At 35.8% G+C, this 10,693-nt stretch overlaps 1 protein-coding gene across 1 annotated transcript; it reads left to right on the top strand.

Annotated features, from left to right (window-relative positions):
* Window positions 1–7,821: 7,821 nt before the first annotated feature.
* Window positions 7,822–9,182, top strand: LOC103444453 (transcription factor bHLH162-like). The gene is made up of 3 exons (XM_029108461.2): window positions 7,822–8,146; window positions 8,322–8,699; window positions 8,815–9,182. The coding sequence occupies exons 1-3, from the start codon at window positions 8,015–8,017 to the stop codon at window positions 9,013–9,015; spliced, it is 711 nt and encodes a 236-aa protein (XP_028964294.2). The 5' UTR covers window positions 7,822–8,014; the 3' UTR covers window positions 9,016–9,182.
* Window positions 9,183–10,693: the final 1,511 nt, after the last annotated feature.

Here is a 10,693-nt window from a genome sequence, read left to right as displayed (position 1 = left end):
AGAAAAGAAATGAAATCAGATTTGTTAAAGATAGTAATGGTTTCTGGTGGAATTATGGGGAAGGTCTGGAGCAAGTTTTTGTGCAAGAATTTAAACTGCGTTTTTCTTGTGATAGTTCCCCTTCTTAGGAGACATTGTGTCACATCCCAACCCGGGCTCCACCATATCCCGGGCTCGACTCTACCGTAGCATGATATTGTCCGTTTTGGGTCCCGACCACTCCCTCACGGTTTTGTTTCTGGGAACTCACGCGAGCAGAACTTCCCAGTGGGTCACCCATCCTGGGAATACTCTGGCCCCATTCTCACTTAACTTCGGAGTTCCTACGGAACCTGAAGCCAGTGAGCTCCCAAAAGGCCTCGTGCTAATTGGAGGTGCACATGTACATATAAGACATAGAGGATCCATTCCCCTGGGCTATGTGGGATCTCACACATTGGCTACGATGGTTGATATCATAACTCCTTGCATTGATCATACACATAATATGCAACTACTTGAATGTATTTTAGATGAGGAAGTTTGGGAAGCGGTGAATAGCATTGGACATTAAAAGCACCCGAACCTGATGGTCTTTGTGCTACTTTTTACCAAGGTTGTTGGGAAAAGGTTAAATATACTATTATTCCTATGATTAAAGATTTATTTCAAAATAATTCAAGCCTAAGGCTTATTAATCACGCAAATATTGCCTTAATCCCAAAAGTGGATAATCCTGAAACTGTGTCCAATTATAGACCCATTGGTCTTTGTAATGTTAGTTATAAAATTACAACAAAAATTATTATTATAAAGCTTAAGCCTTTGCTTAACCTATGCATTGCTGCTAATTAAGGTGCATTTACTCTGGGGCGTTCCATTGATGATAATATCTTAATTGCTCATGAGTTATTTTCCAGCTTCAAGGTAAAGAAAGGCAAGACAGGGACCATGGGTGTTAAATTGGACTTGGAAAAAGTTTATGATCTATATATTGGGATTACATAAGGTATGTTCTAATTCACTTTGGTTTTAATGAGAAATGGATCAACTTAATAATGGAATGCATTACATGAACTTCTTTCTCCATTTTAATTAATGGCTCTCCGCATGGTTATTTCTATCCTAAATGTGGCATACGACAGGGTGACCCCTTATCACCTTACATTTTCATTTTATGTATGGAACCGCTTATTAGACATTTTAATCGTTTGTCTTCTCCTCCTAAATTCCATGTGGGAATCTTATCATCCCTGAAGGAAATTTTGTGAAAAACATGTTCATTTGAGCAACATCTATAACATGCAATTAACAATTAAAAGGCGGAATCATGCTTGCATGCACTCAAAACAAAACATTACCCATGAAATTCAAAGCCTAGTTAGGTGAACCAAGACTCAACTCAAATCAAAGTGAGTTGAGAAATTTATACCTTTGTAGATTCCTCTTTGCATAAGCAAAGGCTAATCACCCAAGGAGAGGGCCTTCATTCCTTGCTTCTTAGATCCATGGATTTGGATGGAAGAATAAGTTTCTCCAAGTTCTCAAAATAGAGAACCTCTAAGTCTCCACACCAAGGTAAGATGTGAAGAAGAGATGAGTGACCTTGGAGAAGAAAGATTACTAGCTAATCCCTCCAAGGGTGGCCGGCCTCTTTAGAGAGAAAGGAGAGCTTTGTGTTCTCTCCAGTTTCCCCAAAAAACCCTAAATGAATTTTGGCTATAAAGTCATATTTATACCTTTATTCATTGGAGTGGCAAACTTGTAATTAAAGCAAGTTCACTACCCTTCCTCTAAATGGCCGGCCATAGGGTTTTATTGGGCTTATTGGGCCTTTGTGAATTAAGTTGTCATACAACTTAAGTCAATGGGCTTGACGTTCGAAGCCCATTGGGCCTTGAGGCCCAAAACTAACCCGTGGTCTTTTAACGAACTTTATTCGTTTGATTAATTAACATATTAATTAATCATTGCCATAAATAATTAAACCATTTAATTATTCTTACTCATCTCCTTTATTTCTTCAATCTCTACCTTACACGGTGTACGATCCATTAGGTTCCTTTTAGCGAGGCAGTGGGCGATTAGAACTCTTTCAAATCGATTGTGAATTGAAACTTACTTTCAATTCTCCCTTTAGTGTTTATACACGTTTAGGGCTTCCACAAACCATGAGTGACACCTAGCAGTATGTCATGGTTACCCAAGCTAATCAGAAGAGGTGGAGAACCTATTCAGTTTAGGATTACAATGCAATACAGTTTTTCTCTAATACAATACTCTTGATCACATTGTTTGGTTTGATAGTTTATTCATGTCTACTATCCAATGTGATTCATTTACTTATATGATTACTTTGAATGTGATTTGGAACGACTTCCTAAATCTCATTCATACTCTGGCCAGAGATTCTTAATCATATCATAGAATATTCTCCCTCAAACGGTTTGAAGGTTAGAGATCCCTTGTTGCGCATTCACTTGCCTCCATGGCTATGTGGCTTAACCCCAACTATGCCGTGGACACCCGCGAATGGAGTGACTTTGACATAATCAAAGATCAAGGACCTAACCACAAGACAACTATGATGCCTCAGGTCAAAGGACTACTTTGCATTATCCCAACCATGAGTTCTCATGTGACATGAGTATGAGAACTCTTCGTTGATCGTGTTCAGTGAACTCATTCCTTATTGAGCACCTACGTACTTGTCTTGGTGTCAATCGCACCAATGACTCGAGACCAGTCACTCTCACTAAGAGAAGACATAGCACATACTGATCTTAACGGACTGTCAATGCCCAATTGGCAATCCTATGATCATGAACGTTTAGGATATGTATACGAAAGAGAATGGTCTCATGAATCTAACTTCTTTAGATCGCATTCTCCCAATCACATATTCCTTGGACTTATTGTTTAAGCGTATAACATTTATATGAGACGGCTCAAACAATAATCTTTGCCCTTTATATTTAAACTACATTAGTTTAACATGTGAAATGTCCGTAAAGTATCATCATATGATTGGTTTTAGGGCACATTTCCAACAATCCCATGGGGGATTTAGAATTTCTAACCTAGTTTTTGCAGATGATTGTCTTCTTTTTGCCCGAGCTACCCCTTAAGGGACTAGAAATGTCCTTCAAACCCAAAATGACTGAAAGCGCTTTTAGAGAAAATGTTTTTTGGTTCCAAAAGCACTTAAAGTGCTTTCTGCAAGAAGCACCAGTTATGTGCTTCTTCCAAGAAGCACTTTAAGTGCTTTTTCAGAATTTACTTGTATTTTTACTAAGGATTGGTTCCAAAAATAATTTCACCAAAAGTGCTTTCAGTCATTTTAAAAGCACATCCAAACGAGCTCTAAGATGTTTGCATCGGCTGCAGGTCAATAGGTAAATTTTCGAATAATATTATCAACCAGGATAGGAACAATATTGTGAATATCTTGAGCATTCAATATAAAACCACTATTAGGAAGTACTTAGGGATCCATAATATAGTTTTTTGGAAGGATCTAGATTAAAAGATAGAATTAATTAAATGGGTGAAGCAAAAACTTGCTGGTTGGAGAGGGCAAACCCTTTCCAAGGCCGAGAGACTAACTCTTATTAATTCTAGTCTCACCGGGATGCCGAATCATGTAATGTCTTTTTTTAAGTCCCAATAGGGTAACAACTAAAATTGATAAAGAATGCAAAGATTTATTTTGGGGGAGAAATTCTAAACTCAGACCAATGGCTTGGAAGAAGGTTTGTTCTCCAAATAATCAAGGTGGTTTAGGAATCAAACGGATTGATCATTTTAACAATGCTTGTTTAGCAAAATTAGGTTGGAAAGCTTTAACCAAAAAAAATTGGTGGGCTGAAATAGTCAAAAGTAAATACTTACGTAAGTCTGATTTTTTAAATCGAAGATTAAACAAAACTACTCACTTGCTTGGAAAGGCATTCTTTCTAATAGAAACATCATCCATGCAGGAATAAGATGGATTGTGGATAATGGTGAAGACATACTCTTTTGGACCCATCAATGGGGTTTTCCTTACCCCATTTTTCATTTAATTCCAGTGAATGATAGAAATAATATTGATTGGAATTTTAGAGTAAGCAACTTTATAGTTCATAATAGTTGGGATAGCATTAAAGAATGCTCATGTAGTTGATGGTGACATCATTAGAAAAATTTGTCGAATCCCCCTCCCTCTACAAGAGTCGAAGGACAAGTTAATTTGGGTTTAACCAATAATGGGAAATTTTCTATTAAGTCTGCTACCTGGCTATAAAATCGGAACAATCACTCTAGTAATCACCTTACATTGTTAAAGAAAATGTGGAAGATAACTATTCCTCCTAAGATTAAAATGTTTGCTTGGCTTATGATTCAGGAAAGATTGCAAACCAGAAAACGTTTAAGTCGTTTTGTTAAAAATATTGATAAGTTATGTCCGCTATGTAATACAGCTAAAGAAGATCAATGTCATCTCTTTTGTAATTGTGTTTTTGCTACTAAAGTCTGGAGCTCAACTTTTGGTATTTTTAATATTGGTAACATTAGTACTAATGATAATTTTTTTTGATTGATTGGAATCCTTAAGTTCTAATAACAAAGACGGCCTTTCTGATCTTAGTTAAGTAATTCTGAACTACTGGCAAATCTGGATGGAAAGAAATAATTTAGTGTTCAAAAGTGTGCCCCCGGCCCCGGCGTGTTGTGTTTCTATCGCCGGTAGTGTTAGTTTGGCTTTTCTAAAGGCTAATGGGAAGTGTGACCCCACTGAGGCCTTACCTATCTCTTCCTTTATTAAATGGCATCCTCCTGAGCAGCATGATGTGATTAATCTCAATTTTTATGGTTCAGTTTCGAACAACCGTGCTACTTCTGCCTTTGTGCTCCGTAATAGTAATTCATAGGTGATTGAGGCGGTGGCTCTTAATCTTGATGGCACTACTATTTCGGTAGCAGAAGCGATGAGTTTGCTAGAAGGGCTCCAGTGTGCTAGGCGCAAGGGTTTCACTAAAGTGATGGTGGAGGAGGACTCTAAGCTCATCGTTGAAGCTGTGCAGGGTCATTGGGGGATTCCTTGGAGAGTCAGCTCTATCATCAATGATATTTGTATCATGGCTTGGTCTTTTAGTCATGTTGACTAGAAGCACATTTTCTAGGAGGCAAACTTTGTTGCGGATGCTTTAGCTCACCTTGGTCTCTCCCTCTCGATTCCTCATTATTGGGATTTTTGTTTACCTGATGTTGCTCTTCCTGGCTTTAATTTTGATTGTATTGGAAACGGTTGTACTAGAAGTTTCGTGCTTTAATGAATTTCTTTGCATAAAAAAAAAAACAAAAGAAGTTTGCTTTCTCACAAATGGCGTTTATGTAAAAATAAAAGTGATAAAAGAGTGTCCATACGAATGAGGGTTTGAATACCAACTAATAGGAGAAATTTTTCAGTGTGCTAGAAATACGACTCTGTTAACTAAATGTCATAATACAATTGGGTGAAAATTTTAAGTTTTTAACTAATTGTATTATAACAATTGGTTTACTAAGCTATATTTCGGGCACACTAAAAATCTCTCAACAGACACCGTTGTTCTACACGGTTCATATCCTAACAACCCACAGTATTCATGGATTGTTCTTGACTTACATTTAGTCGTGGTTGTTAATGGAAAGACTTCAAAGTCTAAGTCTAAGTCTTGCTTCTCCCGCCGAAATCTGCACAGTGCCCACTCCATTGCTCTTTTCGTTACCATTAGTCAAACGGATTATTGATTAAGTTCATCACAAAATAACAACACACTAAATCTCGCGTCTCTATAACACACTAAATGAATGTTGTACTATTTAAATAGTATCTATTATCATTAGTTCTTAATAATTTATACACTGACCCACCTCACAAGAATAAAAAATTAAAACTATTTTTTTTTAACGATTTAAATCACCTGATCCAAATCTTTAGCTTTCCACTCCACTTTATCATTGAAAAGTAACCCATTTACGATAATATTATCATCATATTTTTTTTTTTTTGGGGGGGGGGGGGGTTTGCCTCTATATCAACTGAACCATGTGGATCGAATTTCTCTGATGATAATGGCAACAAGAGATATTCGACGATGGTGATCTTTCGCATGTTTAATCTTAAAATACTCAATTGCTTACGTGACGCGAAGGAATTGTATACAGAAATTTTAAGACACCTTTTTATCCTTGTCTGGACAACTTTAGCTACACAACAACAGAAAACGTGGAGAATACAATATGTAGTGCATGCACGTTCACAGAAAAGAATTTTCACTGTTCTTGGGAAACTGCATGCCTCCACTCTTTTTCGTGTAACGTTTTTTTTTTTTAAATTTAAGAAAGATTTTGGATGCGATTTTTAACTATCAATATTTTTTTTATTAAAGCTTTGTTGGTTTTTAATTTTTGATCGAAGTCCCTGAAATTAATGTGATATTTTAAATTAAAATTTGAATTTATAGTTGTTTATATTAATGAGATTTTAAAAAAAATCCATAATTTGTGGGATTAAAAATATTAGAATATAAATTATACTATTGTGTGTATGTATATATAAACATGGGTGCATTCATCAAAATTAACAAAACAATATGGGTACATTCTTCAAAACCACACAAAAAAATATATATATAGATATTAGGCTTAATAACATTAGTAAATTTCTTCGATTAAACTTGACATGGATACAATCTCCAATCAAAAGAAAAGAACGTACCCATATAAGTTTAAAAATGGTTCGAAAAAAATTGAATAGATTTTATATATAACAAATTGGTATATTTAAGAACAGATACATTTTAAGATTAAAAATTGGAAAAAAAAATTACATGAATGGGGTGCATATACGATTAAAAAATTGAAAACATTTTTTTAAAAGCTAGGTACATTCTTCAAAACCACACAAAAAAAAAGTAATGGATATTAAGCTTAATAACATTAGTAAATTTCTTCAATTAAACTTGACATGGATACTGTCACATCCCGCCCTGGACCTCCACCACATCTCAGGCTTGACTCTGCCGTAGCACAATATTGTCCACTTTGGGCCCCAACCACGCCCTCACGGTTTTGTTTCTGGGAACTCACACGAGAACTTCTCAGTGGGTCACCCATCATTAGATCGTTCTCGTGCAAACTCGCTTAACTTTGGAGTTCCGATGGAACCCGAAGCCAGTGAGTCCCCAAAAGGCCTCGTGCTAGGTAGAGATGGGAGTATACATATAAGGCTTTGAAGATCCACTCCTCTGGACGATGTGGGATATTACAGATACATTCTCAAATCAAAAGAAAAGAATGTACCCATATAAGTTTAAAAATGGTTCGAAAAAAATTGAATAGATTTTATATAAATAAAAAAAATGGTGCATTTTACATATAACAAATTGGTATATTTAAGAACGGATACATTTTAAGATTAAAAATTGGAAAAAAAAAATTACATGAATGGGGGTGCATGTACGATTAAAAAATTGAAAACATTTTTTAAAAAGCTAATGGGTACAAACTTATTCTAATTTTTTATTTATTTTGAAAATGTTTTGAATTGAAAATTAGTTAGGAGTTTAATAAATTTGTGAGTATTAAAATCCTGATCGTGTTTAAGCTGAGTTACCGCCAAAAAAATGAAACAAAAACCCTTACGGGGGCCCCACCCGCCGCGGGGGGGGGGGTTGGTCTCTTTCCAAGAAGATGCTAATAAATCCACGTGACAACTTTGCATAACAAATTCAAACTTGACGGCTGCCTTTCCGCCATTCAGTTGGGCTGACGCAAACTTGGATAATTAACCTTGCTCGCAGACCCTACCCTCTCATTTCCTTTTGCAACATCACTAGAGTCCACAGAGGAGAGACTTGTTCATACTCCTTGTTGCACTTTTCATACTATAAATGGAGCAAATATATAATATATAAATACATACCATGATCAACCACCCTATTACCTTCCAGTTTTAAGAGAGAGTAGCTAACTGGAAGTTGTGGCCAGCTTGCCAGAGAAAGATCAAATGAATAATAACCAAGCAAGTCAATCTTCTTTAACCAAAGTTGAAAGGAGGGTTGTAGAGAAGAATAGGAGAAATCATATGAAACTTCTTTACTCAAACCTCTTCTCTCTCCTCCCTAACCAAAATCCTAAGGTATCTCTCTATCTCTCTCTCTCTCTCTCTCTCTCTCTCTCACTCTCATGATCACATGTTTACGCAGTTACGAAACTAAAATACTCTCTTGTCAGACACTACATTTGTGGGACTGAGAATCCGAACCACTGATTAGGTTGATTCATAGCTAATGTTGAATACTGTGGTGATGCAGGAGCCACTAAGTCTGCCCGAACAAATAGATGAGGCCATCAACTACATACAAAGCAGAGAGTCGAAGCTGCAGAAATCAAAGGAGAAGAAGGAGAGCTTGGTGGGCACTAGAAAAAGATCACATGCTACGTCATTCGTAAATGTTGAGAGCATGAAACCAAACAACTTAAGTATTGAGAGCGGAAGGAGCACAAAAGCACCCCAAATCCAAATCCATGAGACAGGCTCCACAGTAGAGGTAGTACTGACTAGTGGCTTGGACAATCATCAGTTCATCTTCTACGAAATTATTCGAATACTTGAAGAAGAACAGGCGGACGTTGTGCATGCTAGCTTTTCAACTCTAGGAGACACTATATTTCATGTAGTACGTGCAGAGGTATGTAAAAGTAACTGAATTTTTCTCTGTTTGTTTCTCAAGAAAATATATTTGACATGAATCAGTACTTTTGGATATTTATTTGGATTATTAATCTGGCTTTCATTTCATGTAGATGCACAAGTCTGTGTTGGATTTTGGGGCTGCAAGAATAACTGAAAAGCTTAATAGATTTGTCAATGGATCCACAAGCGACCAAGAATTACAGCAAGATGGCTTTTGGGACTTCGAATTCGAGCCTGTGACAATAATATGGGATCAGTTGACAAGTACTCCACGAAACAAATTAATCAATCCTATTTCCTCGGTGAACTAACTATGTACATTGAACAAAACTGCAAAAATGGGTCGCTTTCATGCAACGATATTAGGGGAGTGAGATTTGAGCTAAATCATGTATTATAAAATATATAACATACATATACGATGTGCCAGCTTAAGTTGGCTATTAATTTTTATAACATTATATAATCTGTAGTGTAAGGTTTGGTTGTTGTTGGTTGTTATAACATAAATTTGTATTACATAGGTCTTTCATTTTAACATTAGATGGGTTTATATTGCATAACGTAGATTTGTATTACATTAGTCTTTCCTTACAACATAACATGGATCCGTATTACATAAGTCTTCTGCTATAACATTGCATGGTTATCACAGGCAAAATCATGTGCAATAGCATTTTAGGATTCATATAACCGATCCCACTTAATGAGATAAGACTTAGTCATTGTTGATTGTTGTTATAAATATGTATTGTGAATAATCAAATTAAAAGTAATTATTTTCCACTGTTTTAGAGTGTAAGACCCAAAATTACTCCCTTGCTAATGCCTATACCATAATATGTGAATTTTAGTGAAGTAAATACTTGTGCTATATTTGGTGAAATGCCTGTTAGTTTATTTGCCCCTAAAATGTTGGACTGTGTGCAAAGCCACCATCTAGTCCTTTTTGAAGAAAAAACAATATTTGTGTTGTATTGTATTCAGTAAGAAAGTGTCATATCCGAATTCTAATTTCCTCCGCATGATATTAAAACATTTTATTGGCAAGGATGTGACGAAGTAGGGGAATAAATTGTTAGGTCCACGCTTCTCCTTGCCTCAAGTTGGAGCAACTTCACCAGTGTCCAATAGCCTTTGCATGTTGGTTGAATAGGGAGTTTTATTTTCAAAAAATAAACTTACTAAGCACACTAGTACAAGGCATAAAACATAAAAAAAAACAATATATATATATATATATATATATATATATTCGTGAATAATTCCCTTACTCTTGCCTTTCCTTTTTCTATACGAGTAAATTTGCACAAAAACGATTACTCTTCAAAACGAATAGTAAGCACAATTTCATTGGAAGTGCTACTAGAAGATCTGGGGAGATACTTTTCATATGAATGGACTAAACAGTAGTGAACTACGTTAACAACGGTGGTTAATTCATTCTCCATTTATTAAACTAGGCGTGGCAGATATTGTTTACATTTCAATTTTTTGTGAAACAATGAAAATTTTGTAATATTAAATATATTTTTTCAAATCTTAATGGATTCTTTTTTTTCAAAAGTTTTTTTTATTTTAATAACGATGTTCGATTAATTTTTATTTTAAAAAGTAGGGATCGTTGGATTGAAATTACCGTTCAAATTATAAGGCTAAAAAAAGTGTCATACGGCAAAGACCGTTGCATTCCAACTTTTGAGGGGCCCCCTGTGGCATGTTCACATGATTGACGTTATCATGCCATAGCGAGGCATTGTCATGGCTGTAGTCATGTAGGGGTGGGCACTTAGAACTAAAAACTAAAACCGAAACATAAACCAAATCAAACCCTACAGAACGGTTTGGTTTTGTGATTTTGAAACGATTTCGGTTTGAAACCAAACCGCAATGTAGAGAAACGATTTGGTTTCGGTTTTGACTTTTGAAAACCACATCGAAACCGAACCGCACCACAAGTATTAACCTTTCCTAAAACTTGTAGCCTTT

This window comes from Malus domestica, chromosome 09, assembly GCF_042453785.1.
Source record: "Malus domestica chromosome 09, GDT2T_hap1".
Lineage (NCBI taxonomy): Eukaryota > Viridiplantae > Streptophyta > Magnoliopsida > Rosales > Rosaceae > Malus > Malus domestica.
Note: the sequence above shows the minus strand (reverse complement) of the source record. Positions and strands in the feature narration are given on the sequence as shown.

Coding starts and splice junctions, on each gene's coding strand:
- LOC103444453 (XM_029108461.2), top strand. CDS start 8,015: ATGAATAATAACCAAGCAAGTCAATCTTCTTTAACCAAAGTTGAAAGG. Junction 8,147..8,321: donor TCCCTAACCAAAATCCTAAG/GTATCTCTCTAT, acceptor GTGGTGATGCAG/GAGCCACTAAGTCTGCCCGA. Junction 8,700..8,814: donor TTCATGTAGTACGTGCAGAG/GTATGTAAAAGT, acceptor CATTTCATGTAG/ATGCACAAGTCTGTGTTGGA.